Source organism: Lactuca serriola, chromosome 7 (genome assembly GCF_051521515.1).
Source record: "Lactuca serriola cultivar US96UC23 chromosome 7, Lser_US96UC23_V15, whole genome shotgun sequence".
Lineage (NCBI taxonomy): Eukaryota > Viridiplantae > Streptophyta > Magnoliopsida > Asterales > Asteraceae > Lactuca > Lactuca serriola.
Window position 1 is genome coordinate 29,127,656 of NC_136414.1, and position 15,944 is coordinate 29,143,599.

Here is a 15,944-nt window from a genome sequence, read left to right on the forward strand (position 1 = left end):
GTAGCCACCATCACCGCCACCACTGCTACTGCCCCCACCACCACTACCACCACCATCGAAATTTTACTGTTTTTATAATTTTCATAATGTATTTTTACATACAAGTTAGAAAACAAGGTAAAATTAAGCAAAACACGCAGAAAAGGTAATTTTGTCATTTTACATGAATTCCAATTTCATCTCTTGCAAACCAAACAGATTCTGGAATTAATTCCAATTACATTTCCTGCCAAGCAAACAATATATGGAATTGGATTCAAATTCCTGACAAATTCCTTTTCCAATTCCAATTCCTTCAGCAACATTCTGCGAACCAAACAACACCTAATGATTTGTGTATGATTTTCCCACGGTTAGTAATCAATACGATATACAAGAGAAAACATCCTTAAGTCTTGTGGCGAAGCACAAACATATCTCCTACTTACAATATAATAAATACAATAAATAACATCCATCTTTAAGAATAGAAATTAACAATCTTTCTTTTATTTATTTATGTACTAGATTATAAATGAAAGCCAAATTATATTACACACTTGAAATATATATATATATATATATATATATATATATATATATATATATATATATATATATATATATATATATATATGGGACGGTTCGCTTGAGATAAAAAAAAAATTAGAGATCTTGAGATTGAACCTCAGCCACGTATTTCTTACTTGCCGCTCTAACGCTTCAGCGTACCGGCAGCAGCGGACTATGCCTATTCATTAATGATTATACATATGTCTGTTCACAGACTGAGTAATCATATATGATTACGACAGTTGGTGACAGAAAAGGTGGCGGTGACAAAGATAGCGGTGGTATAAGTAACGGAGGTGACAGTGGTGGAGTCGGCTGGAGTCAGAGGTGGTGGTAGGAGTGGTGGCGGTGGCGGTTATAGTGGTGGGGATGGTGGCGGAGGATAAAGGAATGAGCGGCGCTGTGTAATCGTTTATGATTATTCCAAACCTGCCGCGCCGGTACGCCGAAAGATTATTGCGGCAGATGTGAAATGCGTGGCTGGGGTTGAATCTCGAGATCTCTATTTTATTTTTAATCTCAACGGAACTTATGTCTCTCTCTCTCTCTCTCTATATATATATATATATATATATATATATATATATATATATATATATATATATATATATATATATATATATATATATATATATATATATATATATATATATACACACACACAGAAGGGTTATATGAAAACAAAAAAACCCTAAAAATCATAAAAATACATAAAAAAATAACTAGACATCACAACTTTTTTTTTGACTTTACACATCAAAATATCGCAACTTTTTTTAAAATTTTACTGAAAAAAATAAAAAATCATTTTTTTAATAAATTTTTTTTTAGCAAAAAAGTTTTGTGATCTCTAAGTATTTTTTATGCATTTTTTATGATTTTTAGGGTTTTTTGTTTTCCATAAAACATAAACCTCTCTATATATATATATATATATATATATATATATATATATATATATATATATATATATATATATATTGGTATTTTTAATTTTTTAATAATATATAAATGAATTGTTGAGGTGTCATTGGATTCCATTTTTGAAAGAGTGTTGGTAGGTTTGACGTGAGAGATAATTACAAAACCGATATGACTTATTAAAAGATGAATTATATTAATATACTATATTAATCCACAACATTATTAGGAATAGTTAACTTTAGAGACTTTAGTTTTTGGCCACAATAGTTTTAAATGTTTACAATTTTAGTCCAAAGTTTAGACCCTTTAGGTTTTAGCCACAATAATTTTGGGGTTTGACAGTTTTTGTCTCTAGATTGGAGTTTGACAGTTTTAGCCATAAAGGTTTCAAGAATTTGTCACTTTTAGTTATATTTACCAAATATGACACTTCAAGTTTTTACCACATTAGTTTGTGGAGTTGATATTTTTCGTTCCGCTATCTTTGATAATCTACTACACGACCCTATTTTTTTCATAACATTATACACACAAGATAGAAACAACAAACAAGAAAAAAAATCAAAGAAACACCACAACATGTAACAATGAAAAAAAATATTTGAACCGCCGCGAAGCGCGGATTACCTTCTAGTATATATTAAATCAAAAGGACCTTAGGGATAATAATTTTTTTGACTTTAGGTTTTTGCCACAATTGTTTTCTGAATTTAACATTTTTCATCCTCGAAGTAAAACTTTTACATTTTTAAGTTTTGATTAAGTTTTTGTGTATTTAGGTTTTTGCCACAAATCTTTAGAGACTTTGACACTTTTCGTCCTTACAGTCTAAAGTTTTATATTTTGATGTTTTTGCAACAAATTTTTAGTGACTTTGACACTTTTCAACCTTGTAGTCAAAACTTTTATATTTTGACATAAAAACACAAAAAACCTTCCTTAGACTTTCGCCATCATATTTTCCCAACTTTGACAGCTTTCACATTATAGCCACAACATTTTTGGTTTTTCTCTATCAGTGTTCTTTTTAACGGTTGTACACTTTTGACATTTAATTTTAAGGGTTGTCGGCTTTCTCATCTATTTGTGGCGATTTATATTTTCAACACATCTTTTAAAGTTTGTCGATTTTCAACTTCTATGACACTGTCCAAAAGCGGCAAAGTCGCGTGTCCTTTTCTAATATATAATTAATTTCAAACATTCTTATGAATAGTACTTAACCGAAGTACTGTTCGTGGGTTACTTTAACACAACCAAGGTTTCTTTAATGGGTCCATCGATCCACCGCCTCTATCATCGGCTTCTAAACCTCACACTCTTAACACTTCTCGATGTCTCCTCCATCTTCTCCATCGATCACCTTCTCCAATCGAGATTCTCCATCGCCTTCATCTGCTGAGCTTCTTTAATCACATACAAAGATTATCCACCGCCTTATCCTCCATCGACTCCACCTCTGGTCACCTCCTCTTCTCCTAATCAAATAGCACCGATCGGAACTGTGTCTGCAACGTCTTCGTCGGTTTCCACATGTGAAAAAATAATCGCTCACCACAAACCGAATCTCGACCTCAAGTCGAAGCTCAAGATTAAGGCTTTATTTTGCTAGATTATAATTTTTTGGATTTCCCGTGGAATGGAAATGGATTCTTAGCGAGACTGGGAGTAAGAGAGACGGGTTGTTGGACAATCATAGGTTTTCCAAAATCCAGGTAATTGATACATTCAATCGTCGATTTTATGTTTGCCACGTTCTCTCCATCACTTCTGTTACCTGTCTTCTACTTCCGCTTCTGGCTTTCTGTCTTCACACCACCTATGTTTTGTTTGATTTGCCCCAAATCTCTTGTCATCCGATATTTTTTATCTTCGATTCTCAAGAGGCTAATGAGGTTCTGCTTTCATCGGTCGGTCATTTGTTTAAGTTTGCTTTGATAAGGTTTCTTACAATTGTCGATTTCAATTCTTCTCTATATCCTCATGATTTTGTTTTGTTCTTGCTATTAGCTCTGCTGGTTTTTTTTCTTATTATTTGTACTTTATGAAGCATATGAAAATATTGTTAAGTGGGCATTTGTATTAGTTTTCTATCTTTTCCTCATTTGCTTTCAATAATTGTGGAAAGCATTTTAGTTTTAATCAATTATTTGTTTGAGATGTGTTCATTGCCTTCTACTTCTATCTTTCGAGCATCAGATTTTGCGTGTTTATATGTATAAGATATAAGATGCGTTGTTAAGTATGTTGTCAAGTGATAACTATTTTACAGATGTCGATGTGGCGAATGGGGGAGTTTCTTTGGACTTGAAAAGTTACTGTCAACAAACCTTCCAGAGGCAACAACCAACAAGAAATGAGTAAGGTCATAAATACCCTTTTATCATTGTAGGGAAACATCTCTGCACCTTTTACATTAAATGAAAAATACTTAATACATATAATTTACCTTTCAGGTAAAAGGATAAATTTAGTGTGAATGGTACATGAAAACTCATAAATTTTATGTCTTAGAATTGGTATTTACTTTCAATGAAATTAATCGAATTGTAGCAAAAAGGGTAATGTATTTTAGTAGATCATGTAAATTCTGTTTTATTAGTCATTAACAAAGTATTATTGATTCTATACAACTTGTAAGGATACAAAAGACGCGAATTTGTTGGTGGCATGTGTTGGATTCTTTGTTGGTCTTTATCGTAAAACATGTTCAATTGGATTTTATAATTCTATTATGATGTTTTCTTTTTTCTTTTTTTGTGAAAGGAGGTGTGGTTATGTTTAGCAGATCGCTTTCTACCTACAAGCTGAAGGGTATTTGGGTCAATGTGTTTTGCCTTGAGGTGAATCTGAGTCATTATATCAGTTATTTTTACATTAAAGAAAACAATATTTTTTATACTACATAAGTTATTTAATGATGTTAGTAACATATTGCAGTTTATTCAAAGTGATATGGCTGAAAAAGTGAGTTAGTTTATTGAAAACATAGGAGGCTATGTTTCCATGGATACATTGATTCAAGGTATCCTCTTTTACTTCATTATAGGATAGAAAAAAAAGACATTTTTAAAACGCTAAATGCAAAAACAGCCAAGACTGCCAAACAGAGTATGTATTGACCAAAGAGAAGGTTGACCTTTTGAAATTGGAGTTTAAAAGAGATGAGTTGCCGGTAAGTTTGTATCTTGTAGCTTTTTTATTTTGAATCCACATACATTTATTTGCTTAAAGATTATTTCCATTTCTATTCTCTTTTTTAATAAGAAAATTTTGATATTCTTATGAATTAAAATATTATTACATCTTTCTTCAGTTACTGAGGAGAGGGATCGTTTGAAAACTGTTGTTCATCAATTGAAGCAACAAAAGAATGTTGAAGCATGGACTGCAAGTGTAATGACTGATGGAACACTTCAACATCTTGAATCATCTGTTTCCATCAAGGAATGACAAAGTAAAACTAATCCTAACAAACTTTATTTATTTTATAGATTGATAGATGTTGATATAAGATAAGTATAGTATATTTAAAAATAAAAGGAGATGCATATAATATTACTTTAGAAATGCTAAATGGAGTGTTGTTGCCCATATGACAGATTGACAGCTAAAATTTCCTATTATACCCTCGTGATTAGGTTTACGTATTCATTTTGCTTATTCATTTCATAAAATTTTGTTGATGTCAACAGTATGAAAGTATATCTCATGTATTCTTTGGTTTTTACATATTCAAACAATTTTGGAGATGTTGCATGTCATAGTGATGCTCAAAGCTCTGTTACTGAATTGGTTTGAGTGACAATTCTCAAATAGAAAAAAAAAATACCTTCGCATGGGTCCCTACACTAGTTTGTATTATACTCTCGTGGATAGATAACTTAACCACCTTTGGCCGAGAAAGAAAGAAGAGTGGAGATTAGACGTGACTATATGAACCTTTCCTTAAGCCAACACTAAAAGATCAAATGTTATACCTAATATACACGATTTTTGTTTTTGTGTGTTTTGGGTCTTCACTCTTCAGCTTGTACTCTGAGCATTGAAACTTGCACTTTACGATCATTTTGATATGAGAAAAATCTCAATTGTTAACACTAAAAGTCTATAACATTACATTCATTTAAGAAAAAAAGACAAAGTCATCGTTAAGTAATCTCTACTTTCATAGCAAAACAACCTAGAAAGATACGAAATAGAAAAAGAAAATAAAACACATAAAATATAATGCAAGTTTTTTAACGGTCAAGATTTTTTTTCCGGTAAAAAGCAATAACGAGTAGTGTTTTTATTGGAGCTGGCTCTATTTTTTGCGAAACTGAGTAAGAGCTTAGGGCCTCCAATTCTAAAATGCCTCAAATTTTAAAGCTTTTCCTGTTATATAGAGCTTGGCTTAGTGGTAAAAGCGCTAGTTTATAAAACTAAGGGTCGCAAGTTCAAAACTATTTGATTTTTTGAAGGGCCCTAATTTTTTTGTTTGCTTAGAGCCTCCAAATTAGTTGAGCCGCTCCTGGTTTTTATATATTGTCTATTTTTAACGTTTGGGAGCTTCTGGCTTCTAGCTTTTAAGAAAACGCTAGTAAAAAGAAAAAGTCTCGTTCGGCGACAGGAGCGTTTAACTTTTAACCTAAACTGAAGGATTTTGAAGTTCCATATGTTTATCTTATTCGTATGTTTATCTTCTAGTAGTTATCCTATGTTATTCTATAGTCATCCATGTTTAGCCATTTATATAAATACCATCGATTGTATTGACGTGAATTCTTGGAATCAATAAAACAAAAAGGGCATAACAGCCCCTGAATTACCAGTTTTATTATGGTATCAGAGCAGGTCGGATAACCTGCTGAAATCGTGAAACAAAACGACAATGACGGGATCTGAGACTCCTGGAAGCAGCAATCCTCTTAACCCTTCTTCGGATCCAAATTCTTTGTTTTACATCCACCCTAATGAATACCCACGGCGGGTTCATGTCAATGACAATCTGAACGACAACAATTATGCCGATTGGTCTAGGGAGATGAAAGATTTCCTTCTGGCTAAAAACCGAGTCGGTTTCATTGATGGAATGATCCTGAAACCAGCGGAAGACTCACAAGAATTTAAAGCATGGTAACGAAGCGATTCCCTCATAAAGGGATGGCTTACCACAACCATGGAAAAGGACATACGTAACCGTGTAAAATATGATGTGACTGCTAAAGAAATTTGGGACGATCTTGAAGAAAGATTCGGAAAAGAAAGCGTGCCACGTGCTTACGAATTGAAGCGAGCATTGACCACGTTAAGGCAAGATAATGCATCAGTCTCGACTTATTTCACAAAGATGAGGGCTATTTGGGACGAAATTTCAATTAGTTTCTCCTGTTCCACAATGTACCTGTGGTAAATGCACATGCAATCTTAGAAAGAGACTCGTGGAAACAAAAGATAAGGGGCTTGATGACACGTTTGGTACTGTCAAGACCCAAATCTTGAGTACCAAGCCGATGCCCTCGCTTGGCACCACCTACCATCTTGTGGCAGAGGACGAACAACAACGCAACATATCTGCTGCTGCTGCTAGGAAGCCAACCGTTGATGCAACTGCTTACCAGATCAAGACTCAAGTAGCTTTTGATAAAGTTCAAGCTGAGAAGAAAAACAATTGTGAAGGACTCAAATGCAAACATTATGGAAAAGTAGGGCACCGTGGAAGGCTGTTTTGAAAAGATAGGCTACCCGGATCGGTGGGATCCCCGCCAAAGTAAGCAAACCGGAGATCAACGAAAACCGTTAAAGCCAAAGCCGAAGGCAGCTGCTGTGGATATGGAGACTCGCCCTATACCAGGTCTTACTTTTGATCGATACACAAAATTGATAAAACAACTAGGAGATACACTAAATCTAGAAGTCAACATGGCTAGTTAGTTTAACTTTAACACACCTTAGATCATTGACTCGGGAGCAACCGAACACATTGCATGCAGTAACTCCGTTTTGGCGAGTCTAAAGGAAACGAAAGATGGAACTCCAGTCAATATACCGAATAGAGAGAATGTCCTTGTCAAAGGATTTGTAAGTGTTCTCTTGCCAAACGACATGAAAATTAATGATGTCCTATATATACCAAAATTTAAATGCAACTTGTTGTCAGTTAGTAGAATTACAAAAAACCTTAATTGTTTTGTGACATTCTTTCCGGATTTTTGTTTTATACAGGACTTACCCTCGAGGAAGTTGATTGGCATGGGGAAATGTGAGAATGGTCTTTACAACATGGAAGGGACGGATAAGAGAATTGCAGCGATGGCAATATGTAACGCCCGTAGATCCGGGCTAGTCAATTTAGAGATAATAGGGGTCAAAAACGAATTTTTGGAAAAAGATTATTTAGAATAAATAATCTTAACCAAGTTGTATTATATGTTACAAGGTTTCCGTACATATAAAGAGCGCCGAAATCCGAGTTATAACGAAGAAGTTATGACCCGTTGAAGTTTCGCGACGGAACCGGCACGACATCGGAAAGGGTAAATAGTGAATTTACGATAGAGCGACTTTTATCCTTATCGATCTAAACAAAAGTCGTAGAAAATGTTAAACCGAGAGTGTCCATAAAAAGAACGCCCAAATCTGACTTCGTATGAGGAAGTTATGATTTTTCTAAGATTTAGCATAGCAGTGCACAACCCAAAAATTCGAATTTTAGATCGGTCGATTTTGAGCCAAAATAATCTAAACGAGAAATGAAGATATCATTAATAGGAGTTAAACGATAAAAAGACAGTAAAAAACGGAGCTCGTATGCAAAAGTTATGGACGAAGCTTAGTCGCTACTCTTCGAGCGCGATAAATTCGATACAGTTTTATAAATCCGAGATAGAATGAGAATTAGCCAACGGGGTCTAAATAAAAGTTGTAGTACTCATAAATACCAACGCGTGGATATAAATAAAGTTGGAAACGGAGTTCGTATGCGAAAGATATGGATGAAGCTTAGTCGCTACTCTTCGAGCGCGATAAATACGATACCGTTTTTGTAAATCTGAGATAGAAGGAGAATTAGCCGACGAGGTCTAAATGAAAGTTGTAGTCCTCGTAAATACCAACGCGTGGATATAAAGAACGTAGAAAATGGAGCTCATACGCGGAATATACGGACGAAACTTAGTGGATACTTTACTATAAAATCCCTATAAATAAAGGGTGAACCCTTCATTATTTCTTCACACCATAAGCATTTCTTTCTCTCTCTAACTTCTCTCTAGCCTTCCTAAACCCCTCCCTATCACGAGAAGAAAGCCCCGGAGCGCCCGACGGCTCCGAGAAGAAAAGCTTTCGGCTCGGAAACGCTGCTCCAGCGAAGCCCGATTTTTAATAAAAACCCGCTGTAAGTGAGCTACGCTTATACTATATTTAATATAGCTTTTATTTAATTATAGTAACATTATTAGAACCATAAAATAATTATTTGGGTTATTATTATGAGTTATATTGAGTGTTATTTAACGCTTATATAATAGTAATAATAGCTAGACTATTAATTCGTCGCGGTTAACGTTAAAAACTAAACCCTAGTGGTATTGATACTAGGTTTTGTCGAGGAAAATTGTTTTGAGATAACGAAGTGCTGTCTAAGTTCGGAATCACCACCTAATCAAGTAAGTGCGTAGTTACTTTCATCTTACACATAGATATGAAGTATTTTATATAAATTATGTGCTATGTGTGCATATTATCTGAGTACTTGTTGTCTATGCTAGATGAACGATTTTATACATGTTTTAAATGATTTAAAATGTATATGTATTTTATATCTACGATAATGTTGGGTAAAACATGGGTAGATGTAAAAGATGGAATATGAGTTGAGAGGTTTTATAGACCACGAGGTGAGGGTGAGAGGTGGACGATGTGAGAAGCCTTTCCCAAATGATGGCCCCGTCATTCAACAGAGTATGGATGACAATTACAGACTATTCTAGACAGTCCAGTGGAACACTAGCAGGCTCGCAACCTGTAGGTGTTGTGAACGATGTGTTCACCCGGTGTACTCTAAACCCTGGCGTCCATGTAGACTTGGTGCCTAAACCTTGGTGATCATGCAGACTTGATGCCTAAACCTTGGTGATCATGCAGACTTGATGCCTAAACCTTGGTGATCATGCAGACTTGATGCCTAAACCCTGACGACTATGCAGACTTAGTGCCTAAACCCTGGCGACTATGCAGACTTAGTGCTTAAGCCCTGACGACTATGCAGACTTAGTGCCCATTGTGTAAACCGTGGCAACGATGGACTTCGTGCCGATTCCTTAGGATGATCCTTAGGAATGAATGAACGAGGAATAGCTGATTCTTAGGGTAGATCCTTAAGACTAAAGAAGATAATGAGGATGGGTAATTGGGTTGATTGTTCGATTGTTTAAACATAATAATTATATTATTGTGGGTTGAAAGCCCTATGTACTCACCAGGTTTCCCAACCTGACCCACTCAGTTTATTTATATCACAGGTGTTGATATGAAGTCACATTACACTGAGAGATTAAAGAGATGTAGATCACTAGTGTAAATAAAAGTAAGTTCTGTTTATGCTTATGTTTCTGTATTGACAATGACATCCCAAATGTTTTAAAATGAATAAAATACGTTTCTTCGAAAATGTTTTAATAACGTATTTATCGTGTTTTTCTGGGAACAAATTCCGCAACATTTTTATGAAAAGAAGTACTCTGACTTTTATAAGGCATAAACAAAAATCGGTATTTTCTGGCCGTGAAAATGGGGATGTCACACAGTAAAGATCGACTCGGAAATTTGGCATAAAAGATTGGTGCATGCATCAAAAATTAGACTTCAACACATTCATTCGATAGGTAGCATAGTTAGTATAGAAAATTGTGATTCATGTTTACGGGCAAAACAAAATCGACTTCCTTTTGCAAATAGTTCTATTAAAACCATTGCTTGTTTTTATTTAATCCACTGTGATATATGGGGAGGATATCGTGTACCTTCAATGTCTGGTGCTCATTATTTTTTTAACAATTGATGATGACTACAGTAGATTTACATGGGTGTACTTAATAAAAAATAAGTCAGATGCAAGTTCCAACTTAATAGCATTTTACAATATGATTAGTACACAATCTGGAAAGAGAATTAAAAGAATTAGAAGTGATAATGGTGGTGAGTTTGTCCCAAAACCATATGATGAAATTTTATGAAGATAATGGGATAGCTCTCGAAACATCATGCATCCACACCCCATAACAAAATGGGGTTGTTGAGAGAAAGCACATACATTTATTAGAGATTGCAAGAGCTTTAAGGTTTGAGGCTAACTTACCTATTGAGTTTTGGGGTGAGTGTGTGTTGACCGCTACTTACATAATAAATAGGCTTCCGTCAAGAACAATCCAAAACAAAACACCATACGAGATATTACTTGGTCACCCACCAAATTATGATCACATAAGGGTGTTTGGTTGTTTAGTTTATATAAAGGATAACAAAATGGGAAAGGATAAGTTTGAAGAAAGAGGGAGGTCTTGTGTTTTTGTTGGATATCCACAACGACAGAAGGGTTATCTAGTGTATGATTTAAGATAAAAGAAAGTAATCGTCTCACGAGATGTCCGGTTCTTTGAATGCAATTTTCCATTTCAAGTCACAAACCAAAATACCACCAGCAAGCATCGAGAGCTACATGTTGATGATAATTGGACTGCCGTGACTGACCCACTCCCATTACCGCCCACTAAAGCAGAAAATTCTGACCAGTGGCAATCCAATAACATCGAAAATCAGCAGCCCACTTCTTCCAATGATGGGCCACAAACTAATCCAACAAGCAGCCCAGTTTTCACGCCGACACAAGATCAAGATTCTTCCATCAACACTGAAGTTATTCAACAACATAAACCTGATCGAATTAAAACGAAACCACAAAGGTTCAGTGATAATGAAGTCAACTTGCCTCCTTCCAGCGACCATTCTCTTCCCAACGCCACTTCAACAACCTCGACGGTACATCCTCTCTCTCACTTTGTTACATATCAAAATTTTACTAATGAACACAAAGATTTCTTAATGGCTATCTCTACACAAGATGAGCCTAAACATTTTTCACAAGCCATTAAAAATCCGAATTGGAGATAAGCAATGCAGAATGAGATCACTGCTCTTGAACAAAATCACACTTGGACATTAACAACGCTACCACCTGGCAAGAAAGCTATTGACTCGAAGTGGGTTTACAAGATCAAATATAGGCCTTTAGGAGAAGTTGAGCGCTATAAAGCACGACTAGTGGCTAAGGGTTTCACTCAAGTGGAAGGTATTGATTTCCATGAAACATTTGCTCCGGTTGCAAAACTTGTTACTGTTAGAACTATTCTAGCTGTAGCGGTTCAAAGAAAGTGGTCTATTCATCAACTAGACGTAAACAACACGTTTTTGCATGGGGATCTCATAGAGGAAGTGTATATGAAGATACCTAAAGGATTTTCTAAAGCCGAAGACAATAGAGTATGCAAGCTTCACAAGTCGCTGTACGGTTTGCGTCAAGCGTCTCGTAATTGGTATAACAAATTCACAGAGGCATTGTTGGCTGTTGGTTTTAGGCACTCTAAGGCGAATCATTCTCTTTTTATTCTCGAGAAAGGTACCACCTTTGTTGCTGCCCTTATATATGTTGACGATGTTATACTACTTGGAAATGACACCGATTGAATTGCCACGATAAAGACTTATTTGGATAGAAAATTCAGTATCAAAGATTTGGGGACATTAAAGTATTTCCTTGGTATTGAGGTTTCCAGGACATCTGACGGCATGGTTCTAAGTCAAAGAAAATATACACTAGATATTCTTGCTGATAGTGGACTTCAAGGCTGCCGTCCCAGCTCTTTTCCAATGGAACAAAACATTCGTCTTGATGACGCAAAGGATAGTCCTCTCATTGATGCAGGGCAATACCGATAACTTATTGGTCGGCTTTTATATCTCCAAGTCACTTGTCCCGACATCACCCTTGCAGTAAATACTTTGCGTCAATTTGTCGCATCACCTCGACAGTTTCATCTTGATGCTGCGCATCGTATACTTCGTTATTTAAAAGCTACACTGGGTCAAGGGATTTTTTTGCTCTCTAATGGTGATCTACGTTTATAGGCCTATTGCGACTCATATTGGCTTGGATGTCCTCTCACTAGACGCTCTAAAACTGGTTACTTCATTACATTGGGAGGTGCTCCCATTTCTTGGAAAACTAAAAAGCAATCTGTGGTTTCCAAGTCCTCGACGGAGGCTGAGTATCGAGCCATGGCTACCACTGTTAGTGAGGTCTTATGGCTACGCTGGCTCTTACATGATCTGAAAGCTCCTCAACAAGGGGCTACACCGCTTTATTGTGACAATCAGGCAGATAGACATATTGCAAATAACCCGGTTTTCCATGAACGCACCAAACATGTCGAAATGGATTGTTATTTTGTGTGTGAACGAGTCGAATCCAAGCATATTCAGCCATGTTATATCCGTACATATGATCAAGTTGCTGACATCTTTACCAAACCTCTTGGCGCGACACAGTTTGGTTTCTTACTTGGCAAGTTGGGCGTTCGTGATCTTCACGATCCACCTTGAGGGGGAGTGAAGGATTTTGAATTTCCATATGTTTATCTTATTTGTATGTTTATCTTCTAGTAGTTATCCTAAGTTATTCTATAGTTATCCTTGTTTAGCCATTTGTATAAATACCATCGATTGTATTGACGTGAATTCTTGGAATCAATAAAACAAAAAGGGCATAACAACCCCTGAATTACTAGTTTTATTATAAACAAAACGCTCCAAAATCAAAAGCTACACGGAGTAACTTTCAACAAAATGCTCCAAAATCAAACACTATCCGCTAACCGTTACCCACTACCAGCTAGTTTTGCCGAACACGCCAAAAAAAGAAAAGAAAAAACATAATAAGCATGTTTGACAACAATTTTTTTAGACGTTAAAAAAAACTCATTAAATCAAAGCTTAGTTTGAGAATATAGTCTTAAAGCTTTTATTTTATATATATAAAATAAAAAAGTTTTATGTAGCCGATAAGATAAACGAACAACAAACTTTTATTTTTAAATTGTTTTTATTCAAAATTAATGCTACTTGAATTAAGTAGCTTTTAGAAACATGAAGTTTTTTTTCCTGAGTTTTTAGTTAAATCTAAACTTTTATTAATTTTATATGGAAGCTTGTAACTAATTTTTACTAAACATTTATACAAATAAATCTAACTTCCAACTTAACTAAATCATGATATGGGAGCTGATATATCCATTTTTTTATTTTATCTTTCCACTTAATAGAAAATTAGTTTTCCAATTATACCCCTATTGTTAAATTAGAAAAAAAATATGAAGAGTGAATTTTTTTTTGAAACGGCTTAAGCCAACATCCTTCCTAATCGGCTTTCAAAAATCCCGTTCTTTCATCACTATTCGCCGCTCCTTCTTCGCAGGTTGCTGGTTGCGGTCCTTTTTCGCCTCTCGCCGGCCACTGCAGGTACTTCCCCTGTCGCCACTGCTTTAGTTATTGTTGATTTCATCTGTTTAGTCATCAGACTTAAAGAATAAAACATCTTACAAGTTTGATTATATTCTTGATTAATTGATTAATAAGTCTTATGACTCATCTCTTTTAAGGACATTTTGGTTATCTTGTTGATATCATTTGTCTTATTTTTATGAATTTATTTTTTTAATCGGTTCATAAGGTATTTGATTATTATGTTGTTTTAGTATGTTCATAATGTGATGTATTAAACCCATATCTATCTGATATGAAAATTATCAATCTACACCTTGATTTATGGAGTTATAAGCAACCTATATCTTAGACGATTCATCACCTAAAATCAGGGATTATCTATCTGATATGGGTTTAATATGATGATCATATAGTTGATTTTCATGTGTTTCAATTTTTTTTTTTTTATAATTTGTTGATTATATTGCTAATTTCATTTGTCTCATCTGCTGATTTCATTTGACTACTAAATAAGGTTTTTATGTTTTGAATCAAACTGTCAATATGTTAAAAGCTGATTGGAAAGTATATTGTCATTGTTGGACCAGCCCCTACAGCCCCTGAACAAAATAAGAAAGAAAAGAAGGAAGTGTTCCATGTTGTTGCTGTACACGAAAAGAAAAAGAGAAAGCAGATGTAAACTTTTCTTTAATCTCGACTCAACCACTCTCTATTAATCAAAAGCAACAGGCTATAAATATAAATAGCCTACAAAAAACAAACGGGAATAAACAACCTAAAGCCTAAAAACTAGCCATTACTCCTAAAGAAAAGCATCCTACAGTGACCAAGTATGCATCACGTTTTCTCAATTTGAACTTGGTCAAAGTCCTTTATTCAAACATTAAATAAACAATCAAATACTACCCTTTTACCCATACCCATAACTTCAATAAACCCATGACCCATGTCAAGATTACCCAACACTCAACCCCTTAAGCTTGACATGAATTTGATTCTTCAAAGCAGTGCTGTTGACTCATTATCATCTTTAGTCAAGTGAACTTCTTCATCTTTTAATTCCTTTTTAGGACACTCAGCTGCATAATGTCCATATTCTTGACAATCATAACATTTAATATGTCGCTTATCTCGATACATACCTTGCTCCCTTCGATCTTCATAGCTTTTGAATTGGCCATCTCGACCTCTTCCTTGACCCTGACCTCTTCCTTGTCCAGATTGATCTTGACTAAAGTTACCACGCTTGGTTCTCTCTTGCCATTCCTCTTTTGACAGTAAAAGTTTGTTTTGATCATTCTCATCTTCATCAAGAACCTTGATTCTCTCTTCATATGCCTTCAACCTTCCCACAGCTTCCTCAAGTGACATGTCCTCTATATCTGAGTATTGCTCAATAGATGCAACAATCTACAAAAATTTCTTAGGAACCGAATTTAATAGTTTTCTTACCACTATCTCATCCGCTTCCTCAAGTGACATGTCCTCTATCTTTGAGTATTGCTCAACAGACGCAATAATCTACAAAAATTTCTTAGGAACCGAATTTAATAGATTTCTTACCACTATCTCATCCTCTAAGCTAGATCCAAGACTCTTGAATTTGGATGCAATCTCACTAAGTTTCCCCGGAAACTCATCAATCGTGTCACCCTCTTTCATCTTCAACATCTCCAGCTCGGTTCTAAGTGTTTGAAGTCTTGCCTTTTGAACTCTTTTGGCTCCCAAATACCGCACACGAAGCGCTTCCCACACATCTTTTGCATCCTTATGCTTAGCCACTTGAAGCAATATATCTTCAGGTAGGGTTTGAAACACAAATGCTCTTGCCATCAGATTTTTCCTCAATCGTGATATGAATCGTTCCGGGAGATGGTCTAAGGTGTATCGCAGAAGAGGGAAGAAAGTTGCAGGGGGTGTTTAGTCAA

General features: G+C 35.3%; 1 protein-coding gene and 1 long non-coding RNA gene across 5 annotated transcripts; both read left to right on the top strand.

The window, feature by feature from the left end:
• Positions 1 to 2,760: 2,760 nt before the first annotated feature.
• LOC145062998 (uncharacterized) lies at positions 2,761 to 5,228 on the top strand. Of its 4 annotated transcripts, none has more exons than XR_013687804.1 (5): positions 2,761 to 3,191; positions 3,749 to 4,319; positions 4,417 to 4,501; positions 4,570 to 4,651; positions 4,793 to 5,228. It is a non-coding gene; the product is annotated as an uncharacterized LOC145062998 (long non-coding RNA). The 4 variants fall into 4 exon arrangements; XR_013687803.1 differs by having other exon boundaries at positions 2,766 to 3,191; positions 3,749 to 3,836; positions 4,246 to 4,319; positions 4,417 to 4,651; XR_013687802.1 differs by having other exon boundaries at positions 2,767 to 3,191; positions 3,749 to 3,836; positions 4,243 to 4,319; positions 4,417 to 4,651.
• Positions 5,229 to 6,637: 1,409 nt separating this feature from the next.
• On the top strand, positions 6,638 to 7,190 carry LOC145063827 (uncharacterized). Its single transcript, XM_079011405.1, has 2 exons — positions 6,638 to 6,771; positions 6,890 to 7,190. Exons 1-2 carry the CDS (start codon positions 6,638 to 6,640, stop codon positions 7,188 to 7,190), a joined length of 435 nt encoding a protein of 144 aa, XP_078867531.1.
• Positions 7,191 to 15,944: the final 8,754 nt, after the last annotated feature.